The 19,654-nt window shown below is 34.7% G+C and overlaps 1 protein-coding gene and 1 long non-coding RNA gene across 2 annotated transcripts in view; one reads left to right on the top strand and one right to left on the bottom strand.

The window, feature by feature from the left end:
• LOC123671672 overlaps positions 1-2,985 on the top strand; it is a 134,088-nt gene extending 131,103 nt beyond the window's left edge. The window contains exon 3 of the long non-coding RNA XR_006746155.1: positions 2,868-2,985. This is a non-coding gene — a long non-coding RNA (uncharacterized LOC123671672). The remainder of the gene's footprint in view (positions 1-2,867) is intronic.
• Positions 393-18,848, bottom strand: LOC123671663 (homeobox protein prospero-like). The gene is made up of 9 exons (XM_045605623.1): positions 18,462-18,848; positions 17,744-18,319; positions 10,979-12,760; positions 8,923-9,300; positions 8,351-8,638; positions 7,671-7,852; positions 3,882-6,341; positions 2,866-3,745; positions 393-2,011 (listed from the first exon to the last, which is right to left on the bottom strand). The coding sequence occupies exons 3-7, from the start codon at positions 12,686-12,688 to the stop codon at positions 6,326-6,328; spliced, it is 2,574 nt and encodes an 857-aa protein (XP_045461579.1). The 5' UTR covers positions 12,689-12,760; positions 17,744-18,319; positions 18,462-18,848; the 3' UTR covers positions 393-2,011; positions 2,866-3,745; positions 3,882-6,325.
• Positions 18,849-19,654: the final 806 nt, after the last annotated feature.

The raw sequence follows: 19,654 nt of genomic DNA, 5'->3' as shown, positions 1-19,654 counted from the left end.
GTTTAGTCAAGGCTATTTGGGATTGAGAAAAAAAGAGATTTTCTTGAGATAGTAGCATACGATACGTTGAAAATGTTTTTGATGGGATGAGTGAATTCAATAATAGTAGTTTTACAGGAAAAAGTATAGTCGGATTTATATAAAAATATTATTTGAATATTTCAATTTTTTCAAATATTTACAACATCTGAATGGAATTCTGCTGTTGCTTCCACTTATTTGAACTTTAACTACTTTATTCGAATCTAATGAACGATTTTTTAATGGTTATTTATATGCTCAATTTTAATATTTCAGATGCACATTTCTATGCATATTTTTCACTTTTTCAATCCATATTTTTCAAAGCCTATTAATCTTTCTATGTGCAGGGTATAAGTGAAAATACTTCATTTGATATTGTTTTAATTTATTTAATTCTTATAAATTTGTATAAATAAAAGACAATTGTAAATATACATATCACCTGTAAATATAGATAATAACTCTTTATCTTATAATCGATGCAGTATATTCCTGTATCATTGATATTACAAATATAGAAGCTTATTTACAAGATCAAGTTTTTTTTTTTAGTTATCAATGCAAAAGTTTGCAGTCCATACTCTCCGTTCAATTCTATTTTGAAATTTTTTTCACTCGCGTTCAATGTTCCCAAGCGATTGAAAGTTTTTTCAATTCATCGTCTTTAAGATGAGATAAAATCACTTCAGAAGACTCCCTAGGTAATCCAAACAAACATCTGAACTTTTCCTTGGATGAATCTACAAGATTTATCCTCATTAAAGCCTCGTCCCTAACAATCATAATATCGTAGAAGAAATCAGAAGACTCTCCATGATATATCTATTGACTCCATGGTTGTTTCGCATATATTTAACAGTGGATCTTCTCATAAAATTGCTCGAAAATATATTAATTAATCTAGGAGAAGTAATCAAGTTATCACCATTGTCAATAATTTTATGCTTCTTCAGATCGTTCAATCCTCCCATGGAGCATGTTTCTTACGCCTGCTATTTTCTTGAGATGAATCTCCAACAGATATTCTATCTAGAGCATTATCCAGAATTTCTGCAAGCTCATAACTGAACTCAAATTTTTCCATTATTTTTCGCCGAACCTCTGATACAACGTTCTTGTTTCTGAAGTACTTTACCACATCTTCTTCACGTTTGAAGAGAATATCGAATAGCGACACATTCGTATATTCAATATTCTGCCTGAGAGATTCTAAATCATCCAAACAAATGTGAAAATGTTCGCTAATCTCCTTTGAGATATAAATCATAATATTTTCGTCCACTTCCTTTCCTTGAAATTTTCTAACTACATAAAATTTGATAATGGCATGAAGACATGATATACTTTTCTTCTCGAGCGCATAATGTGCAATATTCTGATATTTGACAAATACCCTTGTTGGTCCATTTCTCAGAAGAAAGCGCACCAGTTCTTCATTATTTTGCGCAACTGCATATTCCAAAGGAGTCTGATCATAATCATTTATCGCGTTTATATTAATTCCTCGTTTAACCATCAGCTCTGCTACTTGCAGATAAGGTCTAGAAGGGAAATACTTAAGGGCCAATCGGTGTAGAATATTCCGTGATCTTTCGTCCTTGCTATTTATATTGCAGCCTAAATCTAAAAGCGTACTTATCAGCTGAATATTTTCTGGTCGTTCGATAGCAGTTCCCATAAGAACAATTCCTTTCAACACCTCCGGTCCGTGGTTATGCAGTTCACAGTTAATGTGGTGATACAGACATTTTTCTAAAGGTGAAAAGAGCATATGAGAATATTTTGGCTTGGGATTAACCATACGACCCATCAAATGTGATATAATTCCACTAATCCAAAACCTGCTGTCGGTAGCTAGATACATAATTGCACTAAATATACTATCCGCATCTCCTGAAGACACAGCAGAGTGAATTTCCTCATCCTCTTCTCTGCGGGTTATCCATGTCTCAATTGGAATGTAACCTGTCTCTATGTTTCCAGGTTCCTAGAAATACCAAATGATTATTACTCTTTTAGTTTTGGTACACAATCAATTAGAAAAAATATAAATGAATAAAAACATTTGATAATGTTTTTATTTTCGAAAGTAATTCAACAGAACGACGACTATTTTGAATTTATTTTGCACGGAGCCTCGCAAATGCTGACGACGCCACTGATTTTACTATTGAAAATAATGTGTCAAGTATGAAACTGTCATAATTATTCATGAATTGAAAGAAAGTGGTGAATGATAACATAATTTGGTTAACCTTATTCCAAAAATCTTTTTTTCTGCCCACTGAACAGAAAATGATTATAATGAATATAAGTTCTCGTCACATGTAGAAACAAAAATCAGAAACTACATTTTTAACTTGAATCGAGATCTAGTTCGATCTCTGATTGATTAACAGACTTTTTCAATCTTAAGTTAAATGTCGAAATGTTAGAATAAAATATTGTTGATATCAAATGCATATTGAATACTGTAAATATAAATGTACAAAACCCACGCGCAACTTCAGTTTTAGTGGGATTTTCATGTTTATTCACATCCAACTATTCTTTTGTTAACTATATAACAAATTTTTTGATAAATGAACTTTATTTTATATCAATGCATAAATTCTTTTTTTTTTTGCTAAAAATAACTGAGGCATAGAGAAAAAAAGAGTCGGAACCAAAAATTATATGACATAACATGAATTTTCATTGAAGGACCACTTCGTGATTTGTTTGAATTATTTACATTAATTTGAGAAAAAACAAGAATTTTACTAAATAATAAAATAGCAAATTCTCATAACAATCAATATGAAATTAAAGAAATTGAAACTACATATTTGTCTTACTTACAGAATCACTGGAGGATGAAGAAGAATCCATTTTGACACTATTGTTCGAGAGAAGGCGCCGACAAGTAACCAATGCAACAAATTTTGTACTGAGCTTCAAAACTTTTAGTACCTGCATTTATGTGGAACATAAAGTAGGTACGGACTTCAAGAACTATTGGACTTGAATAACAAAGCTTATTTTAACAGAGTAGGTAGTTACCCATCATAGGAGAATTATCTCCAACTTAATATTTCGTTCGTGAAATACATCGAGAATCAATCACCTCTGTTCATAATATTATGCTCTCCAGATCGTTCAATTCTCCCAATGAACATGCTTCTTGAGCCTGTTCTTTTCTTGATATGATTCTCCAAGAGATTTTCTAGCTAGAGCATTATCCAGAATTTCTGCAAGCTCATAACTGAACTCAAATTTTTCCATTATTCTTCGCCGAACCTCTGATACAACGTTCTGATTTCTGAAGTACTTCACCACATCTTCTTCAGGTTTGAAGAGAATATCGTACAGCGACACTGTCGTATATTCAATATTCTGCTCGACAGATTCTAAATCATTCGAACAAATGTGAAAATGTTCGCTGATCTCCCTTGTGATATAATTCATAATATTTTCGTCCACTTCCTTTCCTTGAAATTTTCTAACTGAATAAAATTTGATAATGGCATGAAGACATGATATGCTATTCCTCTCGACCGCATAATGTGCAATATTCTGATACTTGACAAAAACCCTTGTTGGTCCATTTCTCAGAAGGAACCGCTCCAGTTCTTCATTATTTTGAGCTACTGCATATTCCAGAGGCGTCTGATCATAATCATTGATCGCGTTTATATTAATTCTTCGTTAAACCATCTGCTCTGCTACGTGTAAATAAGGTCTAGAATAAGAATTTATATATTGAAAAAAAAATAAATTAAATAATAATAATAAAACAATAACACATTTCAAAAGAATTTGCATAAACATGCTCAAAATTATATTAAATTTATCTACGAGAAGTAATCAGTTATCACCTTTGTTCATAATTTTAAGCTTCTTCAGATCGTTCAATTCTCCCAATGAGCATGTTTCTTTCTCCTGTTCTTTCCTTGAGATGAGATGAATCTTCAAGAGATATTCTAGCTAGAGCATTACTCTTTTGGTTTTTATACCCGAATCTTCAAGATTTATCCTCAATAAAGCCTCATCCCTAACTTTCATAATATCAAAGGAGAAGTCAGAAGACCCCATGATATATCTATTGACTCCTATTAGTACATGGTTGTTTCTCATATATTTAACAGCTGTTACTTACTCTGGTGTAAACAATTCTGTGTTTCAATAAACTTATAGCGTTCAAACACAATTCGTAATACTCACTATTATTATCGTTTCTGATAAAAGCCATAACTTTTTCGTCGACTTTTTTACCTTGTAGTTCTTCTACAAAACAGAACCTAACGATTGCATGGAAACATGCTAAATTTCGTCTTTTTAATGCACAATGAGCGACCGTCTGGCAATGATTTGAATTTAAGTTTGCTCCGTTTCTTCAAAGCAAAATCGTAAAATCGTAATCTTCACGCAGAACTGCAATCTCCAGTGGAGACTGCTCATTTCTATCTACTGCGTTCAGATCAATGCCTCTTTTGATCAACAACTCAGCTAATTTAAGGTAAGATTCCGGTTCGTCGCTTGTTTTTTTCAATAGGTGCAGAATAATTCTTCCTGCGTAGTCCCTTGCATTTATGTTACATACTAAATCTAAAAGCCTATTTGCAAGATCAATATGGTGGGTGTAGTGAACAGCAGTTCCAAAAAAAATGATATCTTTTAACTTATCTATTCCACAAGTATTATGGACTGTATACATTGCGAGGAGTTCATCACATAGTCGAATTCTTTTACCATATCCAGGTCCGAAACCATGTGAGTTGTTACCTAAAATGGTAACAATTTTGAACAGTCTCTTAATAACTTCAATGAGTTTTTTCCTAGTTCCATCTTGCACAGTCCTGTATACTAGCCTATTTATTCTTCTCATGTTTCGCTCTTTCAAATTTCCCGAATTTCTGCAAGCTCATAACTAAACTCAAATTTTTCCATGATTAATCCCCGAACCTCTGATACAACGTTCTTGTTTCTGAAGTACTTCATCACATCTTCTTCAGGTTTGAAGAGAATATCGTACAGCGTCACATTCGTATATTCCATATTCTGCTTGGGAGATTCTAAATCATTCAATCAAATGTGAAAAAGTTCCCTTGTGATATAATTCATAATGTTTTCGTCCAGTTCTTTTCCTTGAGATTTTCTAACTAAATAAAATTTGATAATGGTATGAAGACATGATATACTTTTGCTCTCGACCGCATAATGTGCATTATTCTGATACTTGACCTTGACAAAAACCCTTGTTGATGCATTTCTCAGAAGAAAGCGGACCAGTTTTCATTATTTTCCGCAAGTGCATATTCCAGAGGCGTCTGATCTTAATCATTTATCGCGTTTATGTTAATTCTTCGTTAAACCATCTGCTCTGCTACTTGTAGATAAGGTCTAGAAGGGAAATACTTAAGGGCCAATCGGTGTAGAATATTCCGTGATCTTCCGTCCTTGCTATTTATATTGCAGCCTAAATCTAAAAGCGTACTTATCAGCTGAATGTTTTCTGGCCGTTCGAGGGCAGTTCCCATAAGAACAATTCCTTTTAAAAACTCTGGTCCGTGGTTATGCAGTTCACAGTTTATGTGGTTACAATGTAACAATCAATCTCTTCCATTATACAAAGATATATCTTATTTGAAACTTATTCAAATCTTTAACAACTCTTGAACTGAATCAACACAATCAGACTTCTTCCGAGACTTTTGAAGTTTGGATTTACAATTAATCGATTTTACAATGAGATATTTTCCATTAATCTTGATCTGTTTCAAAATTTGAATTCCCTCCTGTCTTTGTTCTGATGACTTAAAATCTGCAATGCACCAGCGCGCAGATTTCTGTCGTGGTAAGTGCACTGCTTCAATATATGAGCAAAGATTCTTAACTTCCAATTCTTCATTAATTTTAACTGGAAACCTCACTTATAACCTTGCTATTTCTTCCCCATATTTCATAATCCAAGTATGCTCGTATAATAATGAATTTTCAGATATCTGCGTGAATTAAGATATTCTTTCAAGTAATCAATTTAATTTCAAAAAGTTCGCTTCAACTAAACTTATAGAAACTAACCTCTGACACAGACATTTTTCTAAAGATGGAAAGAGCAAATGAGAATATTTTGGCTTGGGATTAACCATACGACCCATCAAATGTGATATAATTCCATCAATCCAAAACCTGCTGTCGGTAGCTAGATACATAATTGCACTGAATATACTATCAGCATCTCCTGAAGACACAGCAGACTGAATTTCCTCAATCTCTTCTCTTCGAGTTATCCATGTCTCAATTGGAATGTAACCTGTCTCTATGTCGCCAGGTTCCTAGAAATACCAGAAAATTATTACTCTTTTGCTTTCGGTACTCAATCAATTAGAAAAAATATTAATATATAAAAATATTTTATAATATTTTTATTTTCGAAAGTAATTCCACAAAATGACGAGAATTTTGCACGAAGCCTCGCGAATGCTGACGACGCCACTGATTTTACTATTGATAATAATGTGTCAAGAATTAAACTGTCATAATTATTCATGAATTGAAAGAAAGTGGTGAATGATAACAATTAATTTGGATTACCTTATTCCAAAAATCTTTTTGTTTGTCCACTGAACAAAAAATGAATATAATGAATGTAATTTCTTGTCACATTTAGAAAAAAAAATCAGAAACTACATTTTTAACTTGAATCTAGATCTAGTTCGACCTCTGATTGACTAACAGACGTTTTCAATCTTCATGTTATTATTCTCTCATATGGATCAATATATCTATAGGATGTCAATTCTAATCTACAAATTATTTACAAATTTGTTATTAATGATTTTTTTTTATTGTTATATCTGAAATAAGTTAAATGTCGAAATGTGAGAAAAAAATATTGTTGATATCATATGCATAGTGAATACTGTAAATATAAATGTGGAAAACCCATGGGCGCCCGCAGGGGGGGGCCAGAGGGGGCCATGGCCCCCCCTGAGATTTTGATTGCCTCATTTTTCAGCACAGCACCCTCAATATTACTTTCTCAATCCAAAGGGCATGGAAAAAAGGAAAGTAATGTATTCTCAACAATTTTCCGGATTTCAGTGACAATCATGGACGCCTTATCGTTTTTCAATAATTTTCATTTTGCCCCCCCTGAGAAAAATTTCTGCGGGCGCCCATGAGAAAGAATCATATTGATTAATATCGAAGGATATGACTTTTATCCCCAATTTTTTCTTGTTTATTCTGATTGTGTTTTATCGAAAACGTTCAACTTGTTCTTATATTATTGTAAATAGCGAACTAAATGGCTGGGTAAATATTTGATACGGAAAGATAATGCAAAGCACATGCAATAATAAGCTCGTCCCATAGCTTTTGTTGCTTGGCGTAAGCTTTTGTTTGTTGAAACAGATGTACCTTACGCGATAAGATAAGAAAAGTAATATCGCATGTTTCAATCTATCCAATATCCCTAATGAACGATATGAGAAAATTTGACGTTTTCCGAGGGGTTCCCTGTAGGATAAAAATAGACTTCCGCGAAGACAGAACTTCAAATTTGTAATCTCTATTAATATTATTCTTAAGTTTCTTATCTCTGTTATGTAGTACGAATAATTTTCATGAAATTCAACACAATAAAAACAAAGAAAACTCACCTGAAGTTGGAGAACCACTTAACCAACTGGGCAGTGTTATTTTTGTTGAATTTGATGTCTGGGAAGTACATTTTGAGGACTGACGAGCTTGGGTACCTCACCCAAAAGAACATCAGTTTAGCTTTCCTGAGATGCATCGGGGTCAATGTAGACGAGTGCTCTGGACTTAAGGACATATTCGGCTAAAGTAGGAAGAAATAAAATAAAAATAAAAGCCTGGAAATGACAGTGGAACAAAAATAATTTTCCTGATACATAATTGATGTAAGATCACGGAAACCACATGTTTTCTCCCATAACCCTCGTGTTCAATTATTAAGATATCAACTTGAAAAATGAGTTTGGTATTAAAAAATTCAAACAGTAATGCGCTACATCTCCATCTAACCTTACAATAAGGAAAGTTGAAGACCGATAAATAATTGATTTGATCGTGAAATACGTTATTTTCTTTTCTTGATATCCCGGCAAACAGGATTAGCTCTGAATTATAGGGATTCCCATAGAATTACGGAGATTTTATACCCCAACTGATACCTTATTCAATTACTTAACCTTCCAATGCAAGAATTATATCTGATTGAAGTCTTAGAGCTTCTCCCGCCCCTAATAGTTCGAACGAATAAAATCGAAACTTTAACAGTGGCGAATTTTCCCCATAAAAAAATCAAATTACGTACATGTTGAGAACTAAGATTTTTACTAAAATCTTTGCATAAAAAGGATATAGTAGGCTTCATTCCATCGTAGGATATGTCTCCTGAGTTGCAGTCAGAGTTTCTATCACCATTGTCCATATTTACTATTCCGTATTTACTTTCCATATTGACTGCTCTCATATGAGAATAATCAGGACTACCACCGTGCTGAGCAGCAGCTAGGAGGGCAGGATGTAGTAACGTTGGGGGATGGTGAATTGGGGGTGACTCTCTTTCCATTTTGTGCATTCTTGGCGGTGACGACGATGCCTGAAAACGAGGAAAAATATGAATTAAAATTGCCTATCATCAAATTGAATATTCCATCAGATATAAATCTATGGATATAAATAATGCCACTTGTCATTAGTAATTTCCTGTACACTCAATGATCTGTAGCAATAATAATAACAGAAATAATCTGAACTGTTAATGGTAGAGGAAATAACAAAGGACGAGTGTAATAAAGGATGAGCTTAATTGTTCCATAATGAGAATATGTGTAAAAATACATTAAAAACTATTTTTGGAATAATAGAATATTTTCGACTAACCTGCATCGCCATATGGTGCCCATGGCTAGGTCCATGGAAGAAAGGGCTGTAGGGTGAGAAAACCTGAGATTCGTGAAGTCCTGGATTTGGGATGGCCACAGAAGTTGGCAGCGACACTGGCAGCATCGGAGGCGGTTGGTGGTGATGGGGATATGGCGGCGGTCTTGGAGACGTGCACTGGCTGTGTTCCATGGAAGCCGGAGACATTCCCATACCTTCCTGGCCGCCCAAGATTCTGCTGACTGTCCTCGGTGTTATCCGGGTATCCGTGACTTTATGTCGCTTCTTCTTGTGGGTCACCACCAGGCTGAGGGCTTCATTTTGCTCTGGGTTCTCCTGCTTGCAGAAGGGGTGGTTCATTCCAAATAACGGGGCCTGGTTTATTTACAAAAATTCCCTTTTGCTTCGGTTTCTCATGACCTCCTTCTTTATTTTTTTAATGTTTCGATTCTTGGCTTCCTCTTGTGCCTCAATATTACTTTGCCTGTATTTTTCTAGTCTTTCTTTGATTTTTTGTTTTTCCTTTTCCTTATCATGATTCTTGGCTTCCTCTTGTGCCTCAATATTACTTTGCCTGTATTTTTCTAGTCTTTCTTTGGTTTTTTGTTTTTCCTTTTCCTTATCATGATTCTTGGCTTCCTCTTGTGCCTCAATATTACTTTGCCTGTATTTTTCTAGTCTTTCTTTGGTTTTTTGTTTTTCCTTTTCCTTATCATGATTCTTGGCTTCCTCTTGTGCCTCAATATTACTTTGCCTGTATTTTTCTAGTCTTTCTTTGGTTTTTTGTTTTTCCTTTTCCTTATCATGATTCTTGGCTTCCTCTTGTGCCTCAATATTACTTTGCCTGTATTTTTCTAGTCTTTCTTTGGTTTTTTGTTTTTCCTTTTCCTTATCATGATTCTTGGCTTCCTCTTGTGCCTCAATATTACTTTGCCTGTATTTTTCTAGTCTTTCTTTGGTTTTTTGTTTTTCCTTTTCCTTATCATGATTCTTGGCTTCCTCTTGTGCCTCAATATTACTTTGCCTGTATTTTTCTAGTCTTTCTTTGGTTTTTTGTTTTTCCTTTTCCTTATCATGATTCTTGGCTTCCTCTTGTGCCTCAATATTACTTTGCCTGTATTTTTCTAGTCTTTCTTTGGTTTTTTGTTTTTCCTTTTCCTTATCATGATTCTTGGCTTCCTCTTGTGCCTCAATATTACTTTGCCTGTATTTTTCTAGTCTTTCTTTGGTTTTTTGTTTTTCCTTTTCCTTATCATGATTCTTGGCTTCCTCTTGTGCCTCAATATTACTTTGCCTGTATTTTTCTAGTCTTTCTTTGGTTTTTTGTTTTTCCTTTTCCTTATCATGATTCTTGGCTTCCTCTTGTGCCTCAATATTACTTTGCCTGTATTTTTCTAGTCTTTCTTTGGTTTTTTGTTTTTCCTTTTCCTTATCATGATTCTTGGCTTCCTCTTGTGCCTCAATATTACTTTGCCTGTATTTTTCTAGTCTTTCTTTGGTTTTTTGTTTTTCCTTTTCCTTATCATGATTCTTGGCTTCCTCTTGTGCCTCAATATTACTTTGCCTGTATTTTTCTAGTCTTTCTTTGGTTTTTTGTTTTTCCTTTTCCTTATCATGATTCTTGGCTTCCTCTTGTGCCTCAATATTACTTTGCCTGTATTTTTCTAGTCTTTCTTTGGTTTTTTGTTTTTCCTTTTCCTTATCATGATTCTTGGCTTCCTCTTGTGCCTCAATATTACTTTGCCTGTATTTTTCTAGTCTTTCTTTGGTTTTTTGTTTTTCCTTTTCCTTATCATGATTCTTGGCTTCCTCTTGTGCCTCAATATTACTTTGCCTGTATTTTTCTAGTCTTTCTTTGGTTTTTTGTTTTTCCTTTTCCTTATCATGATTCTTGGCTTCCTCTTGTGCCTCAATATTACTTTGCCTGTATTTTTCTAGTCTTTCTTTGGTTTTTTGTTTTTCCTTTTCCTTATCATGATTATAAACCGTCTTGATCATCTTCATCATGTTCATTACCTTTTGTTCCTTAGGCTCCATTATTGATTATTGATTATTGGTTGATGCCGGGAGGTTTCGGAGGCTGAAATGTAGGAGGTCGCAGGTGAAGTTCTGATGGTTTTGGAATGATATGGTTGTTCATGTGCACTATAGGCTGACAACCATTGCCATTTACCATTTGAGGTCCTGAGGATGTCGGAATTTGTGGCGGCGGAGCTTGAGGTCGCTCCGCCACTTTGGTCCTTGGAGATTTGCGGTCTAACAATTGCGAGGCCATCATCAGGTCCTTGTTCAACTGTTCTGCTGCGTTGGCTGCATCTTGCTGCTTACACCTTCGCTGATGTACAAACCTGGACAGGATGGAATCGATCAAGCTCGACAGTGATGCTGTGATTTCTGTTTTTAGTACGTCTGCTAATCCTTCAAGTTCGTTATTCGTAGGGGTTGAGATATTCCTCATCAGCTGTAATCTTTCCGCGATGTTCTCTGGTTTATTTTGCGGCATTTGTGGCTGATGTGGTTGGGGAGTTGGCATACTTTGTTGTTGTTGGGCTTCCGAAGCAGCCACAGCCGCTTCTTTGGCCATTCGTGCTTCTTGTTCCATAAATAGTTTGTGATTCACTCCCAAATACATGGCAGCGGCACTGTTCATGTGGGGATGCTCAGGAAGCATACCATTGTGGAAAGGTGGTCCTTGCGGACTTATTTTCAAATTGCTCACCTGTTGTACCAACGTTGGAGGAGGTGGAGGTTGCACTATTGGCGGACTAGCAATCACAGGAGAAGGTGAATCCGATCTTTTCAAACTTTGTTCACTATCACTAGGAATTTCTTCCACTTCTTGACTTTCTTCTGATCCTTGTTCCACCCTGGTACACAATTGCACATATTTTTGTTGCATTTCTGCCAGTTGTTCCTGCATCGTTCTCAACTGGGATTTGAGTAAGTTTTTCTCTACTCTTTTCTGTTTGATGGGTTCTTGTTCTTCTTCGAGATCATCGTCGATATATCTGTCAGCATTGGAGTCGTGTTGTTGAGGTTGGTAAAGTTTCCTTTTCTTGCATCCGTTCACTTGAGGTGGTGCAGGACTGCTCCTCATTCCCGAAACTATGTTTTCCACTCTTGCCTTTTTCGCATCCTCCGGTTTAGCCGGACTAGCCGGCTCCACCTTGGGCGATGGTAAAGATTCCGTTTCCATACCGTTCATTGCTTCGTCCATCGGTGGTTCTTGAGATTTACGACCACCAGCTTCTTGCACGCAGTCCTTAATCCCTTGCATTGCATCAATGTCGTTGCGTTCAGAATCAATTTTGGAATCGTTGTTGTTGTTATTTAGATTATCCTGGCCGTTCCTCATCTCGTGCTCCAGTGAGAGGAGATCGTGTTTCCGGCCCTGCAGGATGTCCCTGAGCATGTGATGGGCGAGTTGCTCACCGGATGGTGGACTGCCGTCACAGCGGATCACAGAGTCGAACTTGACGTCCTCCCCGTCGCTGGAGTCGACCTTCTGCCGACCCAGTAATTCGTTGAGCATCTTGGCGGGCGCGAACCCCGGTCCGAAGAGACCGAACTGTTGCTGTTGGGTAAAAATTGCGCCGTATAAATTGTTACCACCACCGAGAAAAGTCGGTCGCGAACTGAAATTCGGGATCGACGAGTACGAGTTACGCGGCTCACCGGCGTCCACACGCTGTCTAGTTCTTTTGGATTTCTTCAGGAGCTTATCTGTATACAAGCCGAATTCTGTCTCCTCCTCCGATGACATCATAAGTTAAAGCGTTATTGGTCGTCCAGGTCCCCCCTCCAGATATGACTTAAGAATAGTCGCCCATGTCAATACCTGGAACAAAGCGAGTGTAAAGAGCGGTGTCTCGTAGAACCAGTGCTGCCAACCCTACCTAAATTTAGGTAGATCTACCTAAATTCGAACTAATCTACCTATCTACCTTTTTTGAGCTCGATCTACCTTAATTCAGCTCCGCGCGAACTTTACGGTTTTAGATCAACGAAAAACCGTTTTACCAGTAACGTGACTATGAAAAAAATGTATTCCTTATTAACGATTTCACATCTTAATTTTTACGCACGCCATTGGATACGAAGATCTCCGGAGATCAGCGGCGGAGTTTCAGAAACATACAGATGCAAAGAAAGGACCAAAATTGGTAATTAATAAACTGATAAATAACGATGGCTGAGCCTCAATACGCACTTGCTTGATAGAAAAATAGCGATAGTAAATATGGTTGCATGTACGTAGGAAAAATAGATGAATCGATCATTATGCTTAAAAAAAAAAATAGAATAAAATAAGATCGTCGAAAGGAATGAGATGAGACCCTCTGAATGCATCGAAGGCTGCTGTCGGGAAGCAATAAAAGACCCTTTTGGGTGTTAAAATAATAAAAGTTTTTGGACAACAAGCGATTTCTTGCAAATTATCCACATCTGTTGAAATGAAATATTTGAAAGACTATTTATTCTTTGGTTCAAGTAGTAAAGAGAACAACTTTCTTTAAAGCAGGCTGCTTTAGTAGAATTGCTGAATCGGGATATTGCGATTTTGACGAAACAGAAAAAGTGTCGTTTTGTATAGGTAAGTTTTTTGCTGAATTTATCGAAAATATGAGTGCCGGTGATAATGGAGGCGAAGGAACAAGTCGTGGTCCATTACCGAAGAAAAGAAAGTATTACCAGACCTATAAGAGTGATTGGGAAAAATTATCATTATTTTATATATATTTGAATTTTAATTTTAAATTATTACATAAATATATTTCTTTGTTTTTCAATTTTTTTTTATTATGTGAATTCTCATACTTTTTTTTTATAATTCTATGGACTCAGTTCTTTCAAAACTCCTAAAAAAAAGGAAAAAATAATCTACCTAAATTTGGCAACATCTACCTAAATTTCGAACCTCTATCTACCTTTATTTGAGCTCAGTGGGTTGGCAGCACTGCGTAGAACGTTGAAGGGGCCGAGTTGGGCACCTGCGGGTCTCGCACAACTGTTGATCGCACGAGTCCGCTAGATCCACACTTTCAGTGCCCCTGTTCGGGCGACGCTTGCTCCGACGATACACACCGTCGGAGTTGTGCGTTCTTCGCATCTGCTTTTCGTTACGAAAGAAATTATTTGGCTCTCATTGAATATTATGTTTCAGTATAAATATTTTAGCTTCCGGTTGATTCGTTCTCAAGTTTCGAAATGTGGTGAATAGAATTCTTACTCCTACTATTATTTTCATTTTAGGGAACTTTTGAGAATTAGTTGAGATCTTACTGATTTTAATTTTTTTCCATTTGAAAATATTTTCGGAAGTATATTGGAATATTAAAAAAAAAATTCTTTTATTTTTTGAAACAATAGAAAATTTTCTTCTTCTCATCATATTTTGAATGACTTCAAGAAAACTATAATATTTATTATTTCATTTCTGAAAATTGTTCAAGGTTAACCAAAATATTTCTTGATTTCATTATTCGGTATATTGAACTGATTTCATTCATTCGGAATTAATCTTTTCAGATTGCTGTTTTTTTCATTTGAGAAGTTGAAATGAAATCAAGCTCTATGTTGAGGGTGATAGAACAAATAGATTACGTACAGAACTTTAATGAAAAAATGAAATAGTATTTTTGGAATTCATTAATATCTAGGTAACTACATATACCTACAGCGTCGATTAAATGTGAAGGTATTATAAAGACTATAATTATAGAGAAAATTCGAACCTACTATTTTATCATCTAATTATATTATTTGAATAGAACTATCCATTTATTTTTTGAAATACAGGATGTTAGTGAATAAGTGCGATCTCTGTTTTCTGAGAAAAAATTTACGCCACAACGATATTTCAAACTGACAATCGTTCTTGAATTCCTTATTTCATTAGTGACAAAAAATTTTTTTTTTGTCTTTTGCTTTTTTATGCAAAAAATAAAACATCCTTATGAAGCTTTCTTAGTTCTTCGATACATTATCTATTGTTAGATTGTTTTTATAAAAACGGGACCTTATACAAAAAACGAATGAGATATTTTGGTCACAAATTGAATGAGCAATTCAAAATATGATTTTTATTTAGGAATATCTCAGTGTGTATTGAAGTATATTGAAATATTAAAGAAATTTCCTTTTATTTTTTGAAACAATAAAAAAAATTCTCCTTCTCATTATATTTTAAATGACTGCAAGAAAAATAGAATATTTTTATTTTATTTCTGAAAATGTTCAAGGTTGACCAAAATATTTCTTGATATGATTATTGGGTGAATTCATTCATTTGGAGTTAATCTTTCAGTTGCTGCATTTTTTTATTTGAGAAATAGAAAATAAAACTGTAATTAGGTATTTTTTCATGCAGAATCGCCCCCTAAAATAAGTCGCACTCATTTACCAACACAAAAAAAGTAAATTTCACAATATTTTTCATTCTTTTTTATTTTGTGTCAATATATTTTGGGACATCAATGGAATATCTAATTATATTATGTCATTTAGTTTTAAATACTTTTGATATCCGAATTAATATAGGTGTTTATGATTTTGTAATCGAACTTAAGAAAAATTTGAGATATGACTTTGCGGTTAAATTTAACATATTCAATTTCATGTTATATTACCAATTATAGGTAGGAACAGTTTTCGAAAATTGATTGGTCCGAATTTGAATTGATAATTTGCGAATTGATTTGCAATGTACGATATCAAAATTTATAGGACTTTGAAATTTTCAGTTTACGCGATAGTTTACGGGAGGTTGGGTTAGGTTAGGTTAGGGAGGCAATTATCATTCTGTATTTAACAATTGCATCATCAAAACATCATCGTTTTTTCAATTTTGCATATTCCAATCCAATACTGTGAAAAAACTATTTAACCAAATCGAGAAAAATAATTTCTTAGTGACCAGAAAATAATTTCTTAGTGATCCTATGACGCTATAGTAACAGCCCCCAAATCAAACAAGAACATCAATCGTTCATCAGAAATGAGAGGAACTTTTTAGACAATTAATATCCAATACATCGAATTCAGGGGTTCTCTTTGTGATCTAACACCCTCTTACTGTTGCATACTGTGCCATCTTCAAACAACCGAAAGTAGTGAGCGAGGAGAACTGAAATGCATCAACGATGGTGCCATATGGCACTCAACCACCTACTTCACTGCTAGTTCTCACAATGATTGCCCATCTGTTGGAGAATAAAATGTCTTATCTGTGATATCAAGTGATTAATTAACGATTCTTGCTTTCGATTATCTTCCATAGGGTTCTTTATGGGGCCAGTCTGGCGATGGACTGGAAAATGTTTCGCTTTCCAAGGTGCGGAAGAAATAATTTATTTCATTTTTAAGGTCTGAACGAAGAAGCCTTTCAGGATATCTAATATAGATATATTCGCGAGAAACATTTCGAAGAAGACTTTAAATGGTGCGCTGTAGGTGCTAGGCTAACAACATTAGCATTTGCAGTATCTCCCTTGTAATCTAATATGTTGCATAAGGTATTGATTTATTTATTCTATCATTTTCTTCGGTTCGATGCCGTTGTGTATGCTAAGATATAAAATTACTTATAACCCAAGAGATACTCCTGAGTATCTATGTCCACCAAGCATTGATGCTGGATAGGAATTCACGGCTTGGCTTGATTTTCAAGTTACTTGGCATGTGCTTGACTTGATTTCAAGTCAAGTAGAAGTTTTTCAATCCCAAGTCAAGTCTAGTATATATTCATCAAGTACTTTAATCATATCAAGCTACTTGAAACTAGCAGTTTTATTGTGTAGTGTCACATCAATAAAAACATGATGCAATGAGAAGGAAACTAGCAAAAAACACTTATTTAATAACTTATTGCTTAAAAAAACCGAAAATATAAATTTTTTTGAAATAAAAATATAGATTAAATTACTATGAATCATAATAAAATAAAAAAGAATAAAAAAATAAAGTTTCTTGATATTGAGAAACGGCCAGACTCAGTTTGATTTCATAATTTTCATCTAGGACACATGAGGCATCTTATAGATTTGTCGCGTAACCTATTGCGGGTTTTTGTAACTATAAGAGCAGCTCTGGAAAATTTTCTTTCAACAGGAGCTGAAGATGCTGGCGTTGATAAAAAATTCTTGGCCATTTTGACCAAGTTTGGAAAGATTTTTCTGAAACTACCAAAATCTATCAATAGAATTCATAGAAATGTGAGAAAACTACTAATAGTCACCATGAGCGCCCGCAGGGGGGGCCATGCCCCCCCTGAGATTTTGATTGCCTCATTTTTCAGCACAACACCCTCAATATTACTTTCGCAATCCAAAGGGCATGGAAAAAAGGAAAGTAATGGATTCTCAACAATTTTCGGTTTTCAATGACAATCATGGACGCCTTATCGTTTTTCAATAATTTTCATTTTGCCCCCCCTGAGAAAAATTTCTGCGGGCGCCCATGGGAAAACCCACGCTCAACTTTAGTTTTAGTGAGATTCCCATGTTTATTTACATTTCAACTATTTTTTGTTAACTATGTAAAAAATTTTTTTTATAAATAAACTTCATTATTTTATCAATGCATGAACTCAGCTCTTCTTATTGCTACAAATAACAGAGGCTTAGAGAAAAAACGAGTCGGAACCAAAAATTATATGACATAACATGAATTTTCATTGAAGGATCACTTCGTGAATTGTTTGAATCATTCACATTAATTTGAAAAAAAAAGTGAAATTTTCTAATTGATAAAATAGCAAATTCTCATAAGAATCAATATGAAATTAAAGGAATTGAAACTACATATTATCTGTCTTACTTACTGAATCACCGGGGGACGAAGAGGAATTCATTTTGACACTTTTCTTCAAGATTCTCTAGCTAGAGCATTATCCCGAATTTCTACAAGCTTATAACTGAACTCAAATTTTTCCATGATTTTTCCCCTAACCTCTGATACAACGTTCTTGTTTCTGAAGTACTTCACCACATCTTCTTCAGGTTTGAAGAGAATATCGTACAGCGAGACATTGCTATCACAATATCATGCTTCAAGGATTCTAAATCCTTCAAACTAAGGTTGTAATGTTCGCTAATCTGCTCCGCTGTGATAAAATTTATAATATTTTCGTCCACTTCCTTTCCTTGAAATTTTCTAACTAAATAAAATTTGATAATGGCAAATACATGATATAGGTACTTTTCCTCTCGACCACATAATGTGCTATATTCTGATACTTGACAAAAACCCTTGTTGGTCCATTTCTCATAAGAAAACGCTCCAGTTCTTTATTATTTTGAGCAACTCCAGCAATTCCAGAGGCGTCTGATCATTATCATTGATCGCGTTTATGTTAATTCTTCGTTTAAGCATCTGCTCTGCTACGTGTAAATAAGGTCTAGAACAAGCATTATCATAATGAGAAGAAATAAATAAAATACTGAAAATAATAATAAAACAATAACATATTTTAAAAGAACTTGTATAAACATGCTTGAAAGTATATTAAATTAATCTACGAGAAGTAATCAAGTTATCACCTTTGTCCATAATTTTATGCTTCTTCAGATCGTTCAATTTTCCCAATGAACATGTTTCTTATGCCTGTTCTTTCTTTGAGATGAATCTTCAAGAGATATTCTAACTAGAGCATTATCCCGAATTTCTGCAAGTTCATAATTATACTCAATTTTTTCCATGATCTTTTTCCGAACTTCTGATACAACATTCTTGTTTCTGAAGTACTTCACCACATCTTCTTCAGGTTTGAAGAGAATATCGTACAGCGACACATTCGTATATTCAATATTCTGCTTGGGAGATTCTAAATCATTCAATCAAATGTGAAAAAGTTCCCTTGGGATATAATTCATAATATTTTCGTCCACTTCCTTTCCTTGAGATTTTCTAACTAAATAAAATTTGAATATGGCATGAAGACATGATATGCTATTCGTCTCGACCCCATAATGTGCAATATTCTGATACTTGACAAAAACCCTTGTTGGTGCATTTCTCAAAGAAAGCGAACCAGTTCTTCATTCCGCAACTTCATTCCCAGAGGTGTCTGATCATAATCATTGATCGCGCTTATGTTAATTCTTCGTTAAACCATCTGCTCTGCTACTTGTAGATAAGGTCTAGAAGGGAAATACTTAAGGGCAAATCGGTGTAGAATATTCCGTGATCTTTCGTCCTTGCTATTTATATTGCAGCCTAAATCTAAAAGCGTACTTATCAGCTGAATGTTTTCTGGCCGTTCGAGGGCAGTTCCCATAAGAACAATTCCTTTTAACACCTCTGGTCCGTGGTTATGCAGTTCACAGTTTATGGGGTAACAATGTAACAATCAATCTCTTTCATTATACAAAGATATATCTTATTTGAAACTTATTCAAATCTTTAGCAACTCCTGAACTGAATCAACACAATCAGACTTCTTCCGAGACTTTTGAAGTTTGGATTTACAATTCATCGATTTTACAATGAGAGTTTTTCCCATAATCTTGATCTGTTTTAAAATTTGAATTCCCTCCTGTCTTTGTTCTGATGACTTCAAATCTACAATGCACCAGCGCGCAGATTTCTGTCGTGGTAAGTGCACTGCTTCAATATATGAGCAAAGATTGTTTACTTCCAATTCTTCATTAATTATAACTGGAAACCTCACTTATAACCTTGCTATTTCTTTCCTCATATTTCATAATCCAAGTATGCTCGTATAATAATGTGA

Source organism: Harmonia axyridis, chromosome 1 (genome assembly GCF_914767665.1).
Source record: "Harmonia axyridis chromosome 1, icHarAxyr1.1, whole genome shotgun sequence".
NCBI classification, from domain to species: Eukaryota; Metazoa; Arthropoda; class Insecta; order Coleoptera; family Coccinellidae; genus Harmonia; species Harmonia axyridis.
The sequence above is the reverse complement of the archived record's forward strand: the minus strand, read 5'-3'. Positions and strand labels throughout refer to the sequence as shown.